At 47.7% G+C, this 25,325-nt stretch overlaps 1 protein-coding gene across 1 annotated transcript; it reads left to right on the top strand.

Moving 5' to 3' along the window:
* Positions 1-1,785: 1,785 nt before the first annotated feature.
* LBHD2 (LBH domain containing 2) lies at positions 1,786-24,367 on the top strand. Its single transcript, XM_032112280.1, has 5 exons — positions 1,786-1,929; positions 11,167-11,269; positions 15,919-16,009; positions 19,773-19,974; positions 21,094-24,367. The coding sequence occupies exons 3-5, from the start codon at positions 15,920-15,922 to the stop codon at positions 21,168-21,170; spliced, it is 369 nt and encodes a 122-aa protein (XP_031968171.1). The 5' UTR covers positions 1,786-1,929; positions 11,167-11,269; position 15,919; the 3' UTR covers positions 21,171-24,367.
* Positions 24,368-25,325: the final 958 nt, after the last annotated feature.

Genomic DNA, 25,325 nt, shown 5'->3' with positions numbered 1-25,325 from the left:
TCTGTCCTCAGGCAAGAATAACCCAGGAGTCTGGGAACAAAACTGTCAGAAACAATTGGCCAGCCCATTGCCACGTGGGGTTCATTCTCAGAACACTGAGCTATACAGTAAAGCTGTACATTGAATATATAGGATTAAACCACATAGTAAATAGCTATGTTTTATACACACTTTTACAAGAAGGAGTCTGTAAAAAGCACAAAGTGCATAAAAGCTCACAGTTCAAGAGCAGCTCCCAAAGGAGAGCCTACAAACTGGTTCTTGGGTGGCTGTTGGGTTGGAACTCATACCCATAACCCCAGCACTGGAAAAATCCCAGTAGACACACTCACTGTGTAGAGAGTGTACATATATCTATATATATCCTTTAGAAGGAGCTGCTTTCACTCCCAAAATGGGCTTACTGGGCATGGGCACAGATTCCTCTCATCCACTATCCTGGGTGCATGAAGAGCTGACTGCAGCTGTGCCAGCACTGTCCCACTGCCCTAATTGAATTACCTTCCACCATTACCCACGGAAACAGGCAGTCTCTTCCCTTAAATCAACAGCAGCTGACATTTTCACCCCCACCAGCCAAGCATGAATCACCCCTGAAATGGAGGCCGAGCTCCTTATTTCCTGACAACTCAATGTTCGATGGAGCAGAGGAGACTGAAGCAGAGGTTACACATTGCTTCCTCTTCACCTGCAGCTGTGTCTCCCCTGGATGTTCCGTGCACCCTGTGCCATCCATGCATGCTGGCATTCGTTTTACAGGACGTCACACAAAACAAATGCTGGAAGGGTCTCCCCTGGTTGACACCCATCTCACTTTCAATGTTCCTGCTGCTCCATCGTGCTCTTGTGTGCTTGTGCTGGAAGTACCACTCTCAGGAAAGGATCTAAAGGAAAGGCCTGTTCCAGCAGCCATGGTGCGTGTCCCTCCTTTGAGCCTGGCAAAGAGGAGACCCCAAGGGCTGCAGGTCTGCAGGCTGAAGCCACAGCTCCCATTGCTGGATGTGCGGCCCCCCTCGCATCCCTTAGCACCCGAGTTTGAGCTGCTTCCTGGGGGGATGCTCAGTAGTGGGGAGGACCATGCTGCTTTGTACATCCACATTTCTCCACCACTGCTCCTCAGGCTGCTGCCACCAGTGTGACTTTTGCCACTGTGTGTGTTTTCTGCCTCCATCACCAGCACCACCAGTACATGCAGAGCTGCAGCTGCCTCCTGACAGCCTGTCTCCAGTGGGCCCCTGGCAGGGGGGAGCCCCTTATCACAGCCCTGGCAGAGACTGCCTGCCAGCCCCAGCTCTGCAGCCCCTCGGGACACGCTGGTGCGATACTGCGCACGGCAGAGCGTGTCCCTGCCGCGGGCTGGGGATGGAGCCGAGAAACTCGCCCCGGAGTGGAGCACTCGCCCCCCGCAAAAAAAGAACCCCTCCAAAAAGAACCCCAAAAAGTTTGTCCCTCCCGCATTCGACATTTTCTCAGCAAGGAGTGCTGCAGGGCGGGCTCGGGACACCCATGAGCAAAGCACGGGGAGAGGGGGAACTGCTCCGGGAGAGTGACCCCTCCGGGATCTTCGTCCCGCCCCCGGTGCGCTGTGTGACACCGGCACCATGCGGGGGTCGGGGCTGGGTGAGGGCGTGCGGTCCCACACGTGTCCACGGAAAGTGCCCCCTCCCCGCGGGGCGACCGGGCCGGGCCGGGCTGTGCCGGGCCGGGCCGTGTCTGCGCGCCGCCCCGCCGGCGCTGCCGGGGGAGTGGTTTCCCCGCACTGGCGGCGGCGGGGCCGGTCTGCGGGCGGGGAGGTGCCGCGGCGGCGGTGCCAGCGCCCGGCCCGGGAGGATGCGGACGCGCTGACGGAGCTGCCGGCTCCCCTCTGCCGCCGTGCATGGGCGGCGGGCGGCTGCCGCCTCGCCTCGCCTCGCCTTGCCTGCCCCGCCGGTGAGCCGGGCCGTGGGGTCTCCGCCGGGCTCGGGGGGTGCGGATGGCGGGGCGGGGTGCGGAGAGGGGAAGAGCTGCCACCTGTGAGTGCCCCGCTCGCAGCCCCGCGGCGGCCGGGAGCAGCTCCCCGGGGCCCGGGCAGCGCGCCTGTGGCGGAGCCGGCGGCCGGAGCTGGGCGCAGGGGCGGAGGGTCGGGTCAGTGCGGTGCGGATCAGGTCGGGTCAGCGCGGATCAGGTCGGGTCAGCGCCGTGCGGCGCGGTGCGGGTCGGGTCGGGTCGGGTCGGGTCGGGTGTGCACGGGGCACGGGAGGCCCCCGAGCGCGGTGCCGCGGGTCGGGCGCTGCGGGGCCGTGCGGGGCGGGTCGGCAGCGGGGAGCGCGGAGCGGGGAGAAGCGCTCCAGTCCCACGGCCGGCTGCGGAGTAACGGGGGAAGAGGGAGAGGCAGAACGCGCGCCTCTGCCGCCGCCGCCGCTTGTTTCTCCACATGGTTGGTTGTTCGAGTAAGGGGTGTTGAGGAGAATTCACTGAGAAAAAGGGTTTTTGTTTAAAAAAACACCACCCAACTCGTTCGGCAGCCGAAAGGGCTGTGTGAAGGAATCCTGATGAATGAGTACAGCGCTGAGGGAGTTGTTGGTTTCTGGGCTGTGATCGCCTCAGCTATTCGTTTATACATTTTTTTTTTTCCAAGACAACTTTTGAGGCGAGAGAGCGACTAACAAAGCGCAAGTTTAAGACAGTGATGCTCTTGCTTGCAGCCGAGCTGAACTGAACACTGAAATGCTGCGTCTCCCATCAGGTAGCAAATGCCACACATACGATTTCTTTTACAGAATGAAAGAACCTACTTTGCTCTGTAAATGAGGACTATGTTTCACTCTGAGCAAGGGGTGTGAGTATTTTCCATCTGCCAGATGAACATACCACAAAAATTTTCTTTTCATCTGGGACAGAGCTGTGTTTGTGCATCTCTGAATATGGCTACAGTCGTGGAGGGGAGTTGGGTTAGCCTGGATGTAGCATTAACTCCTCCAGCCACAATAAGCAATACACAGAGGGAAATTTGTTTCCATTAGTCTTTTCCTGACTGAGATCTTTACTGCAGTTGTACAGTCAGTACAGCAATGGAAGCCCTCCTGGCTATAGGTTCACATCTTACAGAAGGATCCAGAGCTGGTGTTCACACCTGCCCTGTAGCCTGCCTGGCTCACGGCACAATGCCTCCTTATGAGTAGCCTGTAAAGGAAGGCGAAGCAGGGAAATTCTGCCTACGCACAACCGGGCTCAAGCCAGTGTTTTCCTTCTCTTAGTTTTAATGAGCAACAATTTTTTTGCCCAGAAAAGAATCCAGCTCACAGCTCAGGATTTCAATAATTAATACACCATTTAAAAAACATGTTTTCAGAGTCAACATTATGATTACAAAGAGAAAACAAGCAAACAGGGGATGACTTGACCCACTTTTGTCACTTTCCCATTCTAGCCTGACAATTTGTCAATCAGGTGGAATTTCCTCCAACGTCTTTGGTACATTACTTTAGTAGAAGAAATAATATACAAACATAGTTACTACTTTCCTTCCCTTCTCACAATGATCTCTTTGTATTAAGCAACAGGCTTTTGCGTAGATCAGGTACCAGCCCCAGAGTGTCACAGGCTGAAATTGCTCCTTCTTTCTCATTTCTGAAATTATGCCCCTGTGTTTGAGCCCATTTAACGTCCTGTTTTGGAGAGGTTGGTCAGAGAAGCTTCCTGCCTTGATCCTATGTCGTTCAAGGCAGGAAGTGCTCTGCCAGGACTTCAAGGAGACCAGTACCTGCCTCAGCAACAGCCCTTCCATTTGCTTGTCAAATACGCACATTCTCTGGAAAATTCTGTAAAATAATCAAGTTTCTGAATTTTCAGTCTTCAAGGGAAGGCTTTATTGCAAACCCCAGGAAAGCTGCCAACCAATAATATCCAGCTAGACTGAAGTAGACTGATTGATACCAACAGGTCCTTAAAATCTCATCTCAGTCTTTGTCCTTCTTTGATTGCAAGTCCTTGCGGTCTGGGGCCACCTCTCCTTCATGGTTTGGAGAGAGCATTACCAGTCCCCTGCGGAGCAGATACCAGTGCTGGAAGAAGCTGTGGTCCAGCAGGACAATCTCCTTCTCTCATCAGCGTGCATTGACTGATCCCACAGGGTTTTACCCTGTAGTGCCCATGTCCCCATAGGATTAGGAGAAAATAGTCCAAGTCCAGCTCCTCCGCTGAGACTACTGCAGCTTGTGTAAGATGTAACCTGAATTTTCAGCTGAGTTCAGTCTCTGACATGCACACATGTAGACTGCCTCTGTGCAAATACTTAGTAGACCTCTAGATCCAGAAGGTGAATGTTAATTGGTTGGCAGGAAGACTCACAGCCTTGTTAATGCATATCTGGTTTCAGTGTTAATGACTCATTTAAAAAAAAGCACACTGAATTTTCGTGGTGTTTTTTTTTTATTATTTTTTAAGTGGTTTCTTAATTTCTAGCTGTGTTTTCCTTACCCTCCATCTTCTCCATTCCTGCTATGGTAGGAGACAGTGTTCTCGTATCCTCCATCTTGGACTAGGGCACCTTCCCATGCTTGGAAATTCAGTTGAGGTGACGGAGTTTTAATTCCTGGAGAAAACCAGCTGCATCTCTGGTGTTAGGTTGTGATATTGTGACACCTGTGGTTGTGCTGTTAATTGCCAAGAAGGAATATTAATAGCCATTTCATTGTCTTTGTTCTCTTAGGAGTGTCTCTTAGGAGGGTTCTTGTTTGCTTGGTTTTAAAAAATCTTTTACTTCACTTTTACTACACTTTTGCTTCATTTGCCTTACTAAATTCTCTGCTAAAAGCTGAATATTGTATCGCATTACAATACTGATAGCATTGTATTCTCATTTCCCCAAAGTTACAAGGAAATAACTAATATGTCTTTTAAGTAAATACTGTTCTCTCTGACTGCACATAATCTCTTACCCTACTCTGTTACCTAGAAATGAGTTATAGACTATCCAGAGTATTCTTTCATGGTGCCAGAAAGACATCAAACGTTTTGCAACCCATTTCCCATGACATTTCCATCTGAGAATCATGTACTCTATGTTGATGCTCTAAGATGTTTTTTCCCCACTCCCCTACTTGTGGGACTGTGGTTTGAATTCAGGACTATCCAAAAATACCTAGGGAATAGTAGAAAGAAGCACAGGAAGCCAATTTTAATCTGTTGCTGATTCCCACGGGTGCTGCAAGGTGAGCGACAGTTGTGGCGTGAAATACTAGGCATGAGAGAATCATCGTCTTCCAGAGAAGATCCCAGAAACAAAACCATTTCTTTCTAAAAGCCTTTAGTAAGGGTTGCTCTGAGTTAAAAGGAACAATATAGTTATTTGTAAGGTGCCGGCTTCATAAGGTTGTTAAGGGAAATTAAAGCCTATGCAGAATTACTCTGCTCAGCACAGGTGTTTCTGATCCCAAAAGCAAGCTCTCAGATGAGACAGCATTTGCACAGCATATACCAGAAGAGATACCTCTAAAACATTTAACAGCTTGTTGAGGCTTATCACTAATTTTGATGGGGTGTTTTCCGTAATGAGTTCCTCTCACATCAATTAGTTGTCGATTCTGATGTTTAAAATAAATCCAAACTTTCTCCTGGCAAATGGTTCCATGAGTGCTCTGTGGAGATTTCCATGATATCGAGGTCTACCAGCATTCAGAGGAGCTGGCTTAGTCATTCTTCCCATCTGCTCTACTTCTTCCTCCCTCCGCTGCTCTACACATGCTTCCTGGCTGTCTGCTCCCCTTCCCTATCTCCAAGCATCCTGTCTGGCTGTCCCCCCCCCCCTCCTGCCGTACCTATCCCTTGTGGCACCTTCCGTGAGGAAGCTCAGGTAGTTTAGTGCTGAGATCAAAGAGCTGAAAAAAATGAGCTGCTTTAAAGCACCCAGGAGAAAAGAAAAAGCAAAAGGAAGACTCCACCAAGGAAGCACCCATAGGAAGCAGCATTGCAAATATCATTTGAGAAAGCTTTGAGTTGAATCACCCCCAAATCATGAGATTGCTTTAAGAATTGTGGTAGTTAACCACAGGCACATTTTAGTTCTTTTTACTTCTTTGACCATTTATGAATCTAGTTTTTAGCTCCTTTTTGCCAAGAAGGCCAGTAGGAGCTTGTACAACTACAGCAAACTGGAAGTTGAGGTTTATATGTAGGCACGGTTCTCCAGGATCTGGGGTTTAAGAACAGTGGCTCCCTAGTGGCTCATTGTGCAACACCAGGAGTCGAGGAGGCTGAGTTAGAGACATCTGCCAGCACTGGCCCTTTGCAAGCCTGTGTTTTGTAGTGTTGGGTGTCCGCAGATGAGCGTCTGAGAAATTCCCCAGGGTGATATTTACCCCAGTAGCTTCTTTGGAGCAGGAACAGTAAAAACTGCAGCTCACCGCGAAGTTAGCGGTGAGAGGCAGCGCGGTCTGGAAATAGCAGCCTCCTACCCCTTTTCACTCTCCCAAACTACGTGCTGTGTCTCATGCTGAAATGCCTCAGCTCCTCCACTTTGAGAGTCGTTTCATCTCGCTGCTTCCTGAGAGAGAGATCGACATCTTCTCTGGAGCACACGCTGCCGAGGAGAGGAAGGCAGCTTTGGCCCGTCGAGAGCAGAACTCAAGTACTGCGTGGGTGGCCGAAGACCGGAGCTTCTGAAACGAGGGAACAGAACAGATCTCTAATCTCCAGACTCTGACACATATCGCACTTTTCTCAGTTGCTTAGGAAAGAGATTTGCATCCAAAAAGAAGTGGGAGGTTTAAAAAGGAGTTCATACATTTATCTTCTGTGGTCCATACAGTGATTTACATTTTCTAGTCCCATGGAATCCACAACGCTTCATAAAGGGCATCCATTACAAACGTGCAACCAGGGAAAACAAAGACCCTGTCCAAGTTCCTACCTGCATTGTGCAAAAGCTGAGCTGAGTAGCAGTCAGGGAAACTGGAGGCTGTGGGGTGTCACTGAGGTAAGTGCTTGTTTTGGGTTGTGCCAAGATGCTGAAGTTATTCCCCACCTTCAGCAGAGTACTAGGCGCAGTCCTGCCTGTGGGTGGCCCAGGCCACCTGTGTGGCTCTCAGCCATAGTTCCATCCTCCTAGGACTAACAGAAGACTGAGACACAGAAGAGTTGGATCCACAGAAGCACCTGGCCATGGAAAAGGCCAGCTGACATTTCTTGCAGGCATATGCACCTTCTTCTACTGTATGAGGAGCCCCTTCATGGCTTCATCCGCCACCACAACTGTAGCTCTGCTGTAGATTGCCCACTCCTCCACCCTGGCTGAACTGACAGCCTGCTCTGCTGCAGCAGAGTGGCCCGAATAAGGCACCCTTTCTTCTTCTGGGTGGAAAAACCTCCTTTGACCTGTTTGTTTATTGGGACTTGCTGAGCAGGGTTTCCTGTGACCCATTGAAATTTTCCACTCTGCAAAATGCAAGCAGCTGACCATTGCTTCTCCCACCTAATGCCATTCTTATTCACGCCCTGTCCCAATTTTCCTTGTAATCAATAGCAGGGGTTTCTTTTTGTAGCACACACAAAGACTCAACTCCTTGAATGAAGAAAAGTTTGCATTTATCCAGGGGCTGTGGTGGGGTGAGGTGGGGCCCGGGTGCCCAAGGCTGAGCTCCCGGATTGTTTGTGGCGGTGTCTGAATCGGTGGGAGCCGCGTGTGTGCTGCGATTGCGCGGGCAGCACCCGGAGCTCTCCCTGCGGCGCTCCTGCGCACGAGGCTGGGCCAGCAGGGCCATGTGGGGGGCATCTGTCCAGCACAATCTAACCACAGGGCTGGAAAAGCCCTTGGGATTGTCCCGCTGAAATGAGGCGGAGAGGGCTCCTGTTTCTGCCGTGCCAGAAGAATGATGGATTTGCAAGTGTAGCAGTGGTTCAAGGCTGGTTTCTGCCTCCTATCTACACTTTGTTAGAAGGTGCACCTTCAATGTGGTATTGTTAGGCTGTTATCATAATATTTCCATGAGTGCTCAGTGGGAAATGATTACTTTGGAAAGCCTGGGAAGGGAAGAGGGTGTCCTGCAGCCTCTGCTAATGTAGCAGCAGCCCTGGCATCCTGAGGTCAGGTCTCATTTTGCTACCCAGTTGTCCCCAGCACTGGGGCAGCTCAGGGAGAAGGGGTGATGTTTTCAGAGTAGGAGGAATCTCTAAATAGAAGTTCCCAGATTTTGGAGGTGCTGCTGCCTGCTGGGGAAGAGCTTGGGACTTGGAGCCTCTGAAACATGCTCCTTTATCAAGTGGATGATCTGTGGGCTGCTAGGATTGAAACCTGTGGCCAGCTCCTATTTCTGTTTTGCCTGATAAAGCACACTTGCTTTAAAAACATCTACTTTGCAATTCACAGTGGATTTATCCCAAGGAGAGGCCTCTGCAGCTGTGCCTGTGGAGTCCTCTCTCCACATGGAGAGCAGAGTCAGGTGAGACAGCCAGGCTGGGCTTCCCATACACCCCAGCTGACCAGAGCTGCTGCCCAATATCCCGCTTCTGCTCCAGTGCTAGTTCTCCCGTGGGTGGTGAGACCACCCCACTGGGACAGGCTGTGTCCTCAGGTTGGAGAAGCTCCAAATATGCAGTGTGTTCCAGATGCTTTCCAAAGTGGGAGAGAAGCCCAGAAAGCACCTTTCAGTGCCTGGGCTTGTGACCCATGCCACCAGCACAGGTGGAAGTTCATCCCCTTGCGTGAGCTGAGGGCCCTTGGTCTGGGCAAAGGGGCCACCACTGAAACATTCCTTGGTCTCACTGGTGAAAACTTCTAAAATCTTAGGATTCCCTTGCTTGATGCTATGGCTCCTGAAGAGGGAAGACATGACCAGTTCATTGGAGTACTCCCTAAATTAAATGTTCTTTGCTAGGATCTGTAGCCAGGCTCTGCAAGCCCAGATGAGGGTTGGCCAGGCAGTACCACTGGTCTCTGAGACTTGAGACTTGACTTGACTCCTTTTCGTGACAGTACAGCTGTGTTGGTGCTGCTGCAGCCAGAGAAGAAGCTGGTTATCAAGCTGAGGCAAAGGAGGGAAAATTATTTTGGCAGCAGAAAATGGGTGGGTTGGAAGAGGGTGCATTGAGCAAATGGGCTTCAGGCTGGAAAGCAGCAAAGGTGGGTAAAAATAAAAAGGGACAAGAAGAGATACCCAGAGAAAGGCTTTACTTGGGTGATTTCCAGATGGTTTCCATTGCAGTTTCAGAGCAGTAAAAGCTCTTTGCGTGGTCTCAGTATCTGTGCCTTATTTTTAAAAGATAAAGCAGTATCACAGAAGGAAGGGGTTTAGTTTATGTTTCCTCTGTGGTCAGCCAAAGAAGGTAATCACATCTATTGGTAGGTAAAGTGAGTATTTTCTCTTCAGAGAGTAAATTCATTCTGGTAGTTCTGTACACTGGAAACACTGAACTCTACAACAGTCCTGACTGGAAGGAAGTTTTTCTGGTTTTAAATGTGGCTGTGGTACTGAGAGAAGGGACGTTTTCCATGCTGCAGTCCTGAAGTGATTTTCATTTTTTATTACAGGTTTCAAGTAGCCAAGCACCAGGGGCTGACATCCCCTGTCCAACACTGCATGCACCATAGGACAGAGTTGCCCAAAACACCAGAGTGGGGATTGGGCTTGGGTCAGTTACATCCAGAAGTCCTTTGCTGAGACTGGAAAGCAATGGATGTGGGTTTAATTAATTCAGTACTGCTTGGATCCTTGTATACCAGTAACCAGTCATCTGAAGAAAATAGAAAGTGGCCTGGCTTGGATTCCAGCCAGTGACCATGTGGTGCCTGGTTCCTTATCTCTTACACCCTTTTGTCTCTCGTTGACAGGTGACTCAGTGTAATAATTGTTCTTATTACATCCAGTCTTTTCTGAAGGAGACATTGAAGGTAGAAAAGTTCGAGCTGAATTTTCATAGGTTTAATAACAGCGGCTTTGTAATGGGTAGTGGGATAAAAATCTTCTTCCCAGAGCATTGGATCGCATGGTATCAGATGCTCCCTTGTTTTTATAAGAGACAAGCATTGAGTCTAGTCATGAATTTTTAAGGGACAAAACATTAGCCTCTCTGAAGTTGGTCATTGGTTAGGAAGAAAAATTGCCAGACAAGAATTAAACCTTCTGAATTGAATCCTGGGGATGGAGAAGTGATTTCCTGCTTCCCTAATTTTTAATAAGTGTGGCCTATGGCATGAGAAGAAACTCCAGAATGCAATACACAGTTTTTCCTCTGTCACTATTTTTGAATAAAATCAGTGTGCAGTTAATCCAGTGTTATAAATCTTGGTAGGAAGGCTTCCAGAGCAGGTAGATTTGTTTAATCATTTGGGCTGGACTCCAGACTGCTGGAGGATATAAATATATACACTAGTGCCATTCACTTCACTGAAAACACCTTTTTCCCATCCAAGGCAATAGCTGTGGCTGGCATGAATATATATTTGGAAAGCTGTAGGGCTAAACAAATTTCTCAGAAAATCATCTCTGGCCTAGATACTGACTATATTTATGCACTGTAACTCCTGAGGCTCATCAGCTAAGGCTTTCTGACAGAGAAGTCATCAGAAATCAGTGATTCACACTTTGAAATGGTGGGATCCTCACCTCTGCTCAGCAGGCTCCCTGTCCTAATACCAGTCAAAGTATTACCTTCAAATTGGAGTAGATCTTTCAAAAAATCACTTCCCCTGTGACTTCTGAAAGAACCGTGCAGTAATGCAGTGTTAACGGATCCTTCCTTGAGCGTATGTTGTTTTCTTTGCATCTTGATCAGTAGAACTGTGTCTCACTAAACAAACTGATCCTGCCAAATAAGGGAATACATTTTTATTTTCCAATTTTCTGACTATCGATACAATTTCTGTACAGGAGGATTTCAGAGTGTCCCAGTTTCAGCAGTTCTTGTGTAATTCACACAAAGGAGTAAGGTTCATCACAAAGAGTTGGATTGTGAGGTGTTTCAGCTGAGAGCTTTAGGCGGCTTTGGTACATTAATTGCCTCAGTAATTCAGAAGGTGCTCTGTGAGCTTGGTTCTTAGTGAGATCAAATCCCGTCTTGCACAGGAAATGATACAGACCTTCACAGTGGGAGTTTCTGCAGCAAGCTTTCGGCAGAACTCTCTGACACCAGTGCCTGCCAGCGTTGTCCCTTTGGTCACGAGCTCTGACTGTGCTGTATTGTCTCTTCCAGGCACTTCTAGGATTTGACTGAGTTTGCACGACACTTCATCAGCAACGCAGACGCCTGCAGCAAGGACAGTTTTTGGAAGTGACACCCGTTGATGTGATTGAAGGTAACGTGCTCTCTTCTGTCATTGCCCTGTACTTGCTGCTTATCCTCCACAGAGCCTCATGCTCTGGCCCGGTGTCCCCTTTGCTGCCTGTCCTGGCTGGGGAAGTGAGAGCAGGACCATGCCTCAGTTCAGTGCATGTCTGAGAATCCCCCAGACTGATCCTTGCTTCAGGTAACAGCTCCTCCTAACCATGGCTCAGCTTGTCCCATAAAACATGTTTGTGCCCCTGTCCTTAAGGAAATACTTGCTTGCATCACACAACGTGCCTATTTTCCATAAGTGCTGCACATTTTTGAGTCCTGAAGCTAGTCTTCATTCAGATACTGTTTTTCCCCCGTGAATTTCACAGGTCAGTTTTGCCCTCGTTCAAAACCTAGAATAAAAATGTGTGCATTGTTTCTGAGGCCTTTCTCATGGGAGGTGGTTTAGCACTTGTCAGGCTATATATTGCTCTGTATGTTACTGACCTTGTTAGTGCCATCACGAGCAGCAGAAAGTGATCTGAGCTTTTGCTCCATGCCTCTGGAAAAAGATCAGCACAGTGTGATCCTGCGACTGTAGCACTTCAGCACTGAATTTAAGATAATCTTCTCTAAATGTAGCTTTCTCACAGAAATGCAAGAACACATTTTGCTTTCTCCCCCCCCCCCCCCCGCCTTGTTACATTTGTGCTTAATTAAACCTAGGGGAAGTAATGTATCTCTTAATTCACTGATTCGAGAATTTTAAGGTTCAGAGTAGATGACTCATCCACCAGAACAGAATTTATCCTTTGTTTGTAAATGCTATTTATTGCCTTGTTTTGCATCACTATGGCTACTGTATGTCATTGGTGATACCAACATCTACCGTACATAAAATGAATGCAAGACTGAATTAAAGAGCTGTAGTTCTTAAAATTGTTTGTGTCAGCCACTTTTCTGTTGTATGTCAGTATAGCTCATAAAAGCAACACTAAAAGTGGCTTAATATTTTCCGTCAACACTGGCTGAAAAGTGAAAAATTCTCCTGCGCATAAATCTTACCACAGTTTAAAAAGCCCTAAGCAGCACCACCAAGCCCATTATTCAGATTATATGGCTTTATAAACAACTCAGTGATGTCCTACAGGTGATTTTGAAGTTTCAGTGAACTGATTTCCAGTGGCATTCTCAATTATTTTACATCTAGTTATTTTTTGTGTTAAAGACCTAGTTAAGCTTGTTAGAAACATCACTGCTTTCACAGCCCATATAGATTCTTCTGCTTTCCTTCACTGTTTCGAAGTGGAGACTGGGAATAATTAATCTATTCCAGTTAAAGTCTAATTATTTTGCCAATTGCATGGCCCCCCGTTCTGTTCTGAAACACATCAAGTACAATCACTTCTGCCATCCTATTCAGTTAAAGCCTTAAGTTGCACAGATTTTCTGAAATGGCCTGGGCTTCAACAGCTTGGGAGCCGATTCACTGAGGCATCTGCTGTAACACTGGCAGGACTGTCACCATTTTTCTAGCCCGAATCATTTGTCTTTGTCATTTACAAATAATCTGCAGGGTATAATGTGGTCTTAGGGAAGCACGGAGCCCATTATTGCTCAATAATAGAATTTCATGAGGTCTTAACATCTTGGAGCTCATATGACATGTTTGACAGTGCATGTGTGGATGTATATCTCTAATTTCCCATGGAACAAGGACAGAGAAATATTTTAAGTGTTTGCTGTGTATTGAATAGCTGCTAAAATAAACCAGCCAGCTATAAGTGATTGCAGGAGTCTGCTGCTCGCTAGCAGGGACCCACCCCCAGGACACACAGCGGTGGGGCATGGCTTATCTGTGGTTGCCAAGACCAAGACTTCATAAATACCAGCCCCACACAAAGCCTCCAAGATTATTTCCATCTAGACACACACTTTCTCATTTCCTTTTCCCTGCAATCCAGGCATGGGGCGCTGAACCCCAAAAAGGATGTCAAAAGAAAGATGTTCATCTTGGACATGCTCAGAGTGGTGGGCCCAGTGTGCTCCTCCAGGCTCACAGCTGGGTCTGGCTAACACAGGGTGTGAAAGCCCTGCAAAACAACTCTTCCCGAAGAGTTGGGCTGGGAGAGCATGGTCCTGCTATTGCCTGGTGTGGTCATGCCCCAGAGGGGCAGCAGGAGGGGTGAAAAGGATCCCTCTGGGAACAAGGAAGAGACTGGGACCAGAGTGGGGAAAAAAGGCAACAATGGAATGAGCACCAGGGGTGATCAGAGGGAGGAGATATCAGAGGGAGTGCTACTTTCCTTTTGGTCCAGGGGCACATCTCTTTTCTTTTAAGTGCTGTCTCAGGTGGCAGGAGCAGCTGGCAGAGCAGGGCTCACAGTCACCACTCGTGGAAGGGGTCTCCCATTTCCAGGTCACCGCTCCCTCAGTGCTGTTGTCCACAGGTGCCCAGTGGTATGGCCTGCTGGATGCTGCAGGAATAAAAGCATGTGTCCAGAATATCTATGTATGTTACTGATTAAGTGGTTTGTGCTGTCCCTAGGGAGTGACACAGGTCCAAGCAAGGTCCAGTGTGGTGGCCGGTGAGCATACATTACAAGGGACAGAGTTCTCAGTAAGACAAGTCCCTAGTACCACAAGAACCCACTTTATGTTAAAGTGTCCAGAAAGGCTTCTCCCAGGATGCGTGTTCTGTTATGTTAATCTATCCCTGTTTGGATTCCCCGGTTGGCTGTCAGCCTCTACCCCTCATCACTCCCCCAGAGTTCCCCATTGGTCCCTGTTCTCTGGTCCTGCCTTTGCCCCTCCCCCAGATAAAACTGTGAGTTTCAGGATCATGTTGGTATTTGCCTCTGCAACCTTTGACAGTGTAGCAGCAATAAATGCTCCTGCCAGAACGCACGCAAATGCCCTTCTCGACTCTTTGCTACCGACTGTAGCACTGAACCCACCCGTGCTTCTGTGGGTGCACACGGGACCCCACGGAGCTGGGCAGGGACAGTAATAGTCTGGGAGCTCAAAATACTCCTCCTAGCAGGCAGAATCTGTCCCTCTTCTACTGTGCCATGGCTCTCTGAGGATTCTCCCCTCAGATTGGGGGTTTACTTCAGCCTTTTGCTGAGTTTCAGAGCCTGGTTCTGCTCTCCTGTTCTGTGTACGTACCAGGAAGCATGTGAATTAATTTAGTGTTGGTTGGGTCAAAGGCTGACCCTTCAGGGCTTTTCTGTAAGCTGACAGATGCCTACAGGCTTGGGTCCTGGTCCACAGCTGAGCTCAAGTGTCCCATGATTCTGCCATGCTTTTTCTTCAATATGATGCAGTGGGAGTGAAAGTCTCTGCACTGTCATGCTGCTCCATGCTACAGCTAATTAAAGTCATTGTGAAGGGTTTCGTAGTAATTGCAGATACTGTAAAATTTAGTTCTGTGGGGTAATTGGTAATATAAACCTGAAACAAGCTATCCTTAAGATGTTTTAGTTGGCATTTCTCAGTAGGTGCAGCCTTTACAAAGAAGGCTTTTGTGTGTGCAGCAGGGCCAGAATTAATGGCAGCATTTAGTCGTGCCTAAAGGAGTGTTTGCTGTGGCAGGTGGCAGGGCAGCCTAATGGATGATGCCTACATTCTGCGTGCTGCAGGAAGCTCCAGCAGCCACTATCTGCACTACCTGATGAATGCCAGCTAAAGAGAGTGAAAGCCCCATGCCAAATCTCTCCAGGGCTGATGTATTAACATTAAAATGGCCCCTTCAGCTCAGAGTGGGTCAGGCTCTGTTTGCTCCTACACTCTTCATATGCATTCTGGAGATTTCAGGCATCCTCAGATTTTTCAGTGGAATGCTGTATCTATAAATGGCAGATGTGAGGAAAATCCCAAGGCCACAGAGACGTGCAGCTGCCCGGCCGCGGGCTGGGCTGAGCTACACAGCAAGGGCTGCAGCCGGCTCCGTCTCTCTGCTCTGGAGTGCTGCAATGCCCGGCAGAACCAGGCCAGCTCCAGGGCCAGCACTGGAGTGCCTCTGGTGCCAAATGGCACAGCGTGATGCTTACTGGGCACATTAGCAGCTTAGGTTCCTAAGTCCCTGATTTAAATGAGATTTAGGTGCCAAACAGTCCCTGATGCATTTGAAAGTCCCACTCAACACCTCCCCGAACACTCAGGCAAGTAAAGACTACTGAAAATCTGGTCCTTAGACACCAATACAGCTGGTGTGTCTGGAATTAAGAGCTTAAAAAGAAGTGCTGGCTCATTACTAAATGGAAGAGACATCTGGAAGAGCAAATATTGAAGGCATTACGAAGAATCAGAATAAGGATTTCATTCAAGGCTGATCTTTTCACCAGTAACTTTTTTTGGTCAACAGATGCAATTTCTGAGCTCATATACCAGTAATAAACTGATTGCTGATAACATTGGAGGACTCCAATTTCCAGCTGATGGCTCTGGGACTCTGTGGGGGTCCTCTCTGCTGTTCCAGGGGCAGCTGGGATCAATGCCCTGCTCAGCATCACAACATGCAGCAGTAACAGTTGGCTTGGAGGCCAAGGAAACATTTCATGGACTGTTTAGGAAGGACAGTGTAACACAATTATTTTAACCAATATGAAAAGCCAATATCTTTTGTTAAATTAGCTGTGGGGCCAAAGCTCAGAGCTGAGGTGTCCCATTCTGTTTTAATATTCACAGCATGACAGAGGTGATGAACACCCGAGAACCGGTGATGGAGGAATTCGCACTCAGCCAGACTCCTGAGGAAGAAGGAGGCCCTTCAAGCCAGGTAACTTCAGCAGAACTGAGAAATGTCCTGAGTTGCTTCTCAAAAGCAATTTAATGCAACCCATAACTGTCCTTAGGGTAGATACTGAATTGCAGAGCACTGCTGCCAGAAGAACAACCACTGAAATACGTTTGATCCTACTTGGGTTTTGTTATTAAAAGTTAAGAGTTTGGCTAAAGTGTTTTGTGGGGTGCCAGGTCTGCAGGGCACAGTGACAGCAGTGCCCAGATCCTGCAGGGATGCTGTTTGTCACCAAGGGTTCAGATCTGAGCAACTACTGTGCGATGAAGACATCCAGCCGGTACTGTGCCAAGCTTTTATACAGCCACCCTTGAAATGAACTGAGTTTCCTTAGGCTCAGAGGGAGTTCCCTATTTAGAGCAGAGACCATTTGAAATGATTGGGTAATTCACAGAAATGGCTGTGACATCATAGCAGCACCACTGGTCAGGGCCATTTGCTGGCAGGTGCAAGAGCATTTTCTGTCCCCAGGCAGTTCCACACACCCACTCAAAAGCCCACCCGTGGTGCGCATTCCAGCAGGAGGGATCACGATGTCCCAAGCCCCGCTTGTGGCAGCCCCCACATCGCGGTTCGCACTCTGGGGTTGTGCTCATGACTCTGTGTCACTGCCGAGGACAAGCCACCTAATGTGTCCTGGTGGACCTGAGCTGCCTCTCAGCACAATGTATAACATGGGAAGCAGACTCAGAGAGCTACCCTAGGAGCAGCCTGTTGCAGGTGAAAATCAAGCATTTGGAAGCCAGGGAAGTCAGAACAGAAATTTTGCAAATTCCTTTTGAATCACTTGTACATGTAATGAAAGGCACTGTGCATTTAGAGAGCATACCATGGGCTTTCCCATGCCTCAGAGACTGCGCAGGATGGATGCTGTTCACTCAAGGAGCAGATTTTCAATATTCTTTTTCTTCTTCTTCCCTGAGTTCTGGGTTTTCAATGTTGGTGTATGCTGCCCAAACTGTGTCCCAGCCCCAACTCCACCTGTGTATTTAGGGCTGTTCTATGGTATCTCTGATCATATGCTCCAGAGTTCTTCCCCCAGCTCCTTTACCTTTCCCTCTGGGAGAAGGTGCTACCATCCACGTTTTAGTGATGGCCACCTGAAGCAAAAAAAAGTCAAACAGAAATGAGATGTAGCACAAACTCAGTGACTCAGTGGGAAAACTAGGTTTCTTCCAGCAACTTCCAAGTACTCTGTCCAGGAGACTGGTCCTTCTCTTCCTGCAGTCTCCTGCCCACTCATCACACGCTCCAGCTTCTGCAGAAAAACACAGCAAGGCCCAACAGGCAGCTCTGCTTCCTGCCAGTCCTGACTCATTCCTGGAGGGACATGGTAAATACTGGGCTCTGTGGAAAAAAAAATTATGTGGTTGGTGTGAGAAAAGACCATATGAGAATGACACAAACAAAAATAGTCACAGCTGAGGCCACACAGGTGCCTTTCCTAAATTTTCTTGCAGCTGTAATAATCGTCTCTCAGCACATTTTTAGATCTCTCTGTGTCATTTCCTCGGACTTCAGAAAGCAGATGAAAAAGCAGAATTTTTGTTGCGTTGCATCGCCCATCCAGGGGTTGCCAGCAGGCTTGGGGATGGGGTGGCTGTTGTGCAGCCCTGTGCCACCCCAGCAGGCTGCACACCAGCCAGGGAAGAAGTCACTGTCACCTGCCTGTGCAGCCATGGGAGAAAATGCAGCAATTTGCCCACAATTTTACGGCTATTTTCTGCCAGCTGAGCCGTGAGGCTCAGGGAGCTGGGCTCCACTGTGGGTCTGCAGAGGAGGGCACTGCTGCTCAGGGGGTCAGTGGACCTGTCCTGCCCAAGGAGACCTTGTCTCATATTTGGTTTCCAAGTAGCAGGATTATATTAGCCACTTCTTAAAAATTCCTCCTAGTCAAGACAGCTGCCATAGAAATGTCTTTCCAAATTATGAGCAGCTCAGGAGAAGTCTGTGTAATGGGAAGTTGGGCGGCTCTTTTCTGATCAGCAGCATAAGCAGCATTGCTCGGTCAGGATGAGTTATAAACTGTGGGTGCAGCTCAGGGTGGCATCAGAAAGGTTTGCCTTCAGTGATTCACTTGGTCTAATTGTACTAAAGGGGCTTTCTCACAAAAGAAATTTTTTCCTAATTGTATCTCATAACACTAACAACAGTATGCAGTCTTTCTCACCTTTGTAAGATTTGCAAAATGTATTGAATCCCTGTGACACTGCCATGGGGAGCAAGGGTGTGAGGATGAGGGTTATTGTCCTTTCCTATCATGAGAAGTCAGGTACTGGCATCACAGCACTGTTTAAAATGTGCCTGCTGCTTCCTAAATGCACAGCCCTTCCTGAGCTCTTGCCTCCCCATACCAGCTCTGAGCCAAGTGGGACAGCTGAACCCTCAGCTCTTAGGGAGTGCAGCTGCTGAGATGAAGGAAGGTTTCAAAAGCCACGGAGCAAACACTGTCAGTGTCCTGGGGGTTGTGCCCACCTTTATGGTGGTTAGGGAGTATCTGTGTATTTCTGCCCGTGCTCACAGCAGGAGCTGTGCTGAGACTGGCTCACATAACCAGCAGGGCTTGGGCAAGCAGAGACCCTGATTCAGTGGTGACCATGGTGCAGATGTGTGGGGAGGTTCCCACCAGCACACAGCAAACCTGTGGCAACGTCTGAACTTAAACTGGGATCATTCTTGCTCTCAAGTCCTGGTTCAGCCCTCTCACATGCACCTTGATTTTATTGTTAGAAATGAAATGTGATGAAATAAAATAAAGATAAAACACAGCTAGCATGGAGAGATTTGTAGCTTGTTAATGCAGGTGTATGGAAGTTGGAGAATCCAGGAGAAAAGCTTTCAGTGAAGCAACAACAGAGTTTCTTATGGTAATGTTCTGGAGGAGCTGGAATGATTTTTCCTCCAAAAAAAAACCAAAAAAAACCAAACCAAAAATAAAACTATTCAAAACAAAGTACCCTGAGAGATTTAAATGATCCAGCTATGTTGAAAACAGGAAAGCACTTTTACGTATTACAATATCCTTCACTAAAAAGCCCTAGTTCAGCTTCAATTTCTAACCACTGTGTAGTGTTTGACCTGCAACTTCAATGTGACAAATGAAAATAAATAGCTGGCACCATCCTCTGTGTAAAGATGTTCTCTGGGGCTACCTGTTTTGCATGAATGCATCATAAAATGCAGTGTTTCACATTGCAGAAAGTATCTCTGCATAATGGTGGCTTCTTAATAAACTGTCACTGCAAGAAAACATGAATATCATATCAGAGACAAAGGACAGCAGCCAGAAGGGCTGCAGCAGCCATTTAGCTTAGCCTTACAGCAATGACTTATGTGTCCCAAAACCCCACCAGAACTGAAACATGAGTGTTTGGCAGCATAACAGATTTTGTCTCCCAAGTTTCCATTTTCACTGCTCATGTCAGATCACACAAGTTAAGGCAATCATCTCCTCAACACACCGGGAAGAAAAGTGGGTTCTTTGCTCAGGAAGGGACAGCACGTGCAGGGGAGAGTGTGCTGAGACCTACAGCCCCTCTGCACCATGCTTGGCTGGCAAGGAGCTGGGTTCAGCTGCTTTTGAAATCCTCCCTGTGCAGGGCTGTTGTTCTGCACCAGTTGGATGAGAATTTTTTTATGGACATGCGAGTGCATGTCACATGTAGAAAGGACATACTCTGCTTGCTCCAAATATACATCCCTGCACAAAGCTTTGATGTACATTCCCCAAATGTCTCACCAGGCCTTCCCAGACTCACGTGAGAAGTACCCCAAGCTGTCCAAAAGACTGCCTTCGATTGTGGTGGAGCCGACTGAATCTGGGGAGGTGGAGAGCGGAGAGCTGCGCTGGCCTCCTGAAGACCTCAAGTCAGCAGAGGACAAGGGTCTTCATGGTGACCAAAGAGTCTGTGTCCAGCAACAGCAGCAGGAGATGGATCTGGAAGGTCTGAATGAGTAATTTTCATCCTTGTTCTCCATAGGAAAGTAGCTGTTTCATACCATACTGTGCACTGAAGTTAACAGTGAGCCGAACAGCTGTAGGCACTTGAAGGTGCCCAGAAAACATCTGCACTGGAGGAGTCCTGTGGACTGAAAATTTCCTTGTAGCTTTTGAGCAATGGTGTTTTCATCCACATCAGCCACTTGCATGGCCAACAGGCAGCCAGTGCACTGCACATTAGCAGTTCACTCTTGGGAACAGTAATCCTGGTCAATAGCATGTATTGTATATCACCCTGTCTCCTAGCCTAGAAGTGAAGTGTTTTTGAGAGCTGCACGTTTTCAAAGCGTCCTGGTGTCTCAGGAGTGTATTAGTGCAGCAGGAGCTCACAAATACATACCCGAGTAGCAGTGTCACTGTGGGGTAAATACGGTTAAAGGTAAGACCTTGTCTAAGTGTAGCTTGCACAGGAAGTGCTCCAGTAGGAAACTGGTCTATTTATTTCCTTTATTTCATTTCAGTGCTGTCCTTTTCTCTCATAGAGTGACCCAGTTTCCATTTCAGTGCACCAGAATTTGCCACCCAAACGCCCAGACACAGCAGCCAGGACAGGGTGCAAGATGCACCTCCCCTTCCCTTCAAAGGGGTGATGACAAATGGTCTTGAAGTGTAAAATCACCTGCTATTCCAGTTGGCATTTCTGGGTGGTGACAACCAAGGGTTTGATCATTTAAGAAGAAATATGAGCCAAATCTGTTTCCTGACTTCCAGGTTATATATTGTGATTTCCATGTTGGTTTTGTGCCTTGATTTAGACTCATTATGTCTTCAGGCCTGACAGCTTAAGCAGATTTCAGAGACCAGGTACCCTTCCCATGACAGTGGCTGTCCATAGGGATCACCTCATCTCAGTAATATCTTACCTGAGGTCTCAGGTTCCCTGTAAAGTCAGACTGTGATGCACTCAGAATTCCCTACTCCAGGTTTAACTACTGGTTTGCAAGCAGAGAAGATTTCTTGTATCAGGTCTGATCACCTTACCAGATGAACTGCCAGGTGGAGCAGGGAATCAAGGGCTGCATCTATATGGGGAAATAAATACTGATGAGTTGTTTCTTTGCAGATACCTTAGCACACCCGGCTCAAGAAGTGGAAGACAGTACAGATACTCTGGAAAGCAGAACTGAAGAGAATGAGTAGGAACTCGATGGCCTCAGAAGTGAAACTTCATTGTGAATGTTGTTGGAAAGCTAACACACTTTGAAGACATGTCAAAGTAATCTGTATTTCAATCTGCAAGGGTTTTATTTAGTTAGTACCTGGTAAGAAGCATCTGGGCTTTAGAACTGTTCTTCTAACATTTTGATTTTCAGGCTGGGATTCATATTATTTGTTTAATTTCCCCTTGGGAAACAATGGGATGTGTTAGGAAATATAAAGCTGTCAAGGAAAAGATGCTCCTAATTTTAATTAGTGCATTTCATTGGTTTTATCTTTTTCAAGAAAGGCTGCTTTCAGGTAACAACAGCAGGACAAAGGGGTTGCGTTTCTACAGGAGGAATGTCTTAAATCTAAAAATTTCTTTTTTTAGCCATTTAAAACTAGCACTGTGATATTATGGACAATAGATGTAATATAATGTCACCAGTTGATTTTGTAACTTTATGTATAGAGACGCAAGGGCAAGGTTTGCCTCCAGGCTGCCACCCTGGGGCAGCCCAGAGCAGTTCTCTCCCTTTGGCTAACCTGCGCGTATTTGGACGAACCAGCCTTTCCTTAGCTGCCTTTTCATCAAGGCTGATGCCTTTTGGAAGCGCTTTCTTGCTGTACCTTGACGAAGAGATGAGCTGGTCGCTGGCGTTTGTGGAGTGAGGCTGGCTGTGTTGGGCTTGGTTGGTTGGATCATGCTGTTGGTGCACTCTGCAGACCAGGTCCGGCCATAGTGTGGGGTGCATTTCTCACCCCTAAAGCCAGTGAGATGGCTCCTGCTTCCCCCAGGGCTGGCTTTGTCCCACCTTGTTAATAGAGATTGTTGTGACATTACTTCTTTGGTATGTTTGGTGTGTAACGTAGGTGCGGAGGCACAGCTGCTCCTCCCTTGCCCTGAGCTGGGTGGTGGTAGGGGGTAGGTGGCAGGAGCTCCACAGCACATCCCAGACCTGTCCTCCGTTTTGCCTGGCTCCACTGAGCCACCTGCAGTAAGAGGGGTGTGCAGGAGAGCCATGGTGGAAGGACAGACACCTGCCTCCCTCCCGCCCATGTTGGCACTGCTGGCAGGAACACATGTGCCAAGGGGTGCCCTCCTCGCCTGCAGCACGGCCCCCTCCGCTTTGGTTGCAGTGTCACCTCCTGGAGCCCAGAGCTCATGGTGGGACAAGCTGTCTCTAGACACCTCTGCCGTCCAGTGGATTTTCCTTGGGAATTTGGGGTCATTTTGACAGGAGTGAATCCCTTCCTGCACAGGGACCTCCCAGAGACTCCCTCCCACTGTCCCAGAAGAAGCACCGATCTCAGCCCAAACCACGACCCGTTGGATGGGCTGGTGGGGTGGATGCTGCCTGTACTCAGAGGGGTTTGACTGTGTCAGTGACGAGTGTCCTGTAAGCTGCAAAGCTGGCTTTCTCCCTCTCTGCAGGGCTGGATGGGGTCTGTACTTCCAATTAATGTTGCATCCAGAAGAAGCTGCTCGCTGTAGGTGGAACAAAATAACAGGATTTCTTCAAGCATTAACTCCTAAGTTGACTTCTAAGTGCTTGCTTTTCTCCAGTAATAATTTTCGCTAACAACAACTTTTAATTGTGTGATGGTCGATAAAATTTACTGGCCAGATGTATTAATAAGTTTATACCTTCTTAGCAACCAAATTTAATATATTTACTTACAAAGAATTCTGTGCAATGAATGTTTATTACAAAGGAAAGAGACTATTTTACTTCAAAGCAACATTAATTTATGTACAAAACTATAGCTCATTATTTGGGGTGTTTGGGATCTAGGACCCTTTTTATAAGCAGTGTAGTACAGTATAATGTGATACTTAAGTTATACTTTGCTCTCTCAATCTATATAACAATCTGTTTTGCCTTCTTGATGTAGACTTTATTGCCTACACTGTTAGAATTTCTTCGTGAAGTGGGATTCTGGTCAGAGCACCGAATTTCACCAGAGTAGCTGAAGGTTTCAGGAGCACCTCCTAAATCTGGCTGCTGTCCCTGTCACCCCCTTCACTGGTGACATTTTTCTGGTAAAGCCAGTGAAACAAGAACAAGCTGGAGCTATGTGTTGGCACTCGAACAGTGAGGGGAGGGAGGTCCCCAGCTTGGACCCAGCGTGGCAGGAGGAGAGCTGTGCTGGAGAGGCAGCTGGGCTGATGGGAGGTGCTCTTTAAATGCTGCTTTTGCATCGACTGTCAAGAAGTTTTACAAAGCTCTGGGGAGAAAACAGCAGTGACGACATATTTTTAGCTGTGTGATTTCCTTCCAATCTGCATCTGCCCAGCTCTGTGAGGAATGACGTTAGATGTATCACTTAATTTGCTTTTTGCTTTATAAAAGGAAAAACAGTTGTTTGAAACACTTCCCCCAATTTTCTGTGCTCTCTATCTGCTTTCAGACGCTCCCTCCCTTCCTGCTCTGGATGGCCCTTATCCTATTTCCACCTGAGGTCAATAGCACTTCCCTAAACATGTTTCCCAAAGAAACAACTAAATTCTACATACACCCTGAAAAAATGCCACGCTAGCACCACTACTTTTTTTCATCCTTGTACGTAAAGCTGCAGCTGGTATAGAAATCCCAGATTTCCTTCTTCCAGCCTAATTACTCCTCTCTTTCATTTCTCCTCTTTTGCCCTGCTCCCCTGAAGTATTTTACCTGAAGCAAATGGTTGCTTCAAACTAAAGCTTTCTCCTAAAGCTGTGTGGCCTCAGTTTAACAACCGTGCGAAGCCAAACTCCTCCTCCCATTTTTATTTTTCTGACCATGGGCCAGAGGCCCTAAAACAGGAGAGCAAGATAGAGAGAAAATTGTTTTATACAAACAAGCCCTATTTATTCAACTTGCAGGTCTATGAATGTCCACTTACTTTGTCTGTGTGCAATCATTGTCTCTCTAATAAACTCAATAGTTGTTTTGTATTTTTTTCTGGATTAAAAGCTTTGTAGAAACTAAAAAGAAAAAAAGACATTCAGTCATATTTTTCTAGTCTAGCTTGTAGAATATTTCATGTAGTGCAGAAAGGAAGTTTTATGGAGTAAGACATTGTTGAATTTTGCTCTATTTCAGTTCTTTCTAATTTTGTAAAATGCCACCTGTACATAAGACTCGACTAATGTATGTCCTGTAGATGTATTACACCATTTAGCCTATTAAATGCCTATACTGAACTGATTGGAAGAAGCAGTGTATCCACAGTGTCTTTGTTTAAACATGGAAAGGGTTATATGTGGTGGTGTGCGTCCTACCACTAATACAGGGAATGCAGCCCACTCTAAGGCTGCCTTTGCTCCACGCAAATCCTCACCCAGGCCCTCCAAACTACATGCTCCCACACAGATAAATTCAGATTTACATCAGTAACAGCTGCCATTGCCATCTCTTTCCTTCCAGCCCTTCCTTGACCAGGCAGCTCAACACTCCCTGCTTCTGTTTTGGGATTTCCTCTCTGCCCTGCTCGCCCCGCTGGTGCCCTGCCTTGCTGTGCTACCAGAGCCCGTTGGCTCATCTTCATTCCCCTTTTAATGCAATGCACATTTTTAACGTTTTCTGGAAAGGCAGTTGTGGAGCCCAGCAGGAACTCACATTACTGGAAACCTACACCCTGTGCAGAGAGAGCAGGGTCATGTGGCAGAGGAGATGAGAGGCAGAGATGGTCTGCCAGTGAACAACCAATTTTTTCCCAAAATGTTGAGTTGCCAAAAAAGCAAAGGACCAGATAACTGGAGGGTGAAGCTGCATCTTACTTAACCCAGCTCAAAAGCAGCTGCTGCTCTCTGAGATGGATAAATCAGCATGACAGAGGCATTGCTCGGGGTCAAAGCCAGTTCCCTGCCACTGCATGGCTGTGCCTTCTGGGCAGTGGTGGCATGGCAAGGGGAATTTGTTGTGTCCCAGGCTGGGGCAGTGAGTCAGCTTCGACACCGCTTGCAAACCTGATGCTTAATGTCACTCAGTACTGGAGTTTCCATGCACCATGCATGGAAAATCTCATGTCCAGGCATACATTACTCTGAGGGTGGGATGGCAGAGGGACTGACACCGCTGTCTCCTCACCTCCCTAGGAGCTGTCTCTTCCATCTGGGGTTTTCCTGCATGGTGTTCAGCCACATAAGGATGCAGCAGGTGCTACCTGATGGGG

This window comes from Corvus moneduloides, chromosome 6 (assembly GCF_009650955.1).
Source record: "Corvus moneduloides isolate bCorMon1 chromosome 6, bCorMon1.pri, whole genome shotgun sequence".
NCBI classification, from domain to species: domain Eukaryota; kingdom Metazoa; phylum Chordata; class Aves; order Passeriformes; family Corvidae; genus Corvus; species Corvus moneduloides.
Note: the sequence above shows the minus strand (reverse complement) of the source record. Positions and strands in the feature narration are given on the sequence as shown.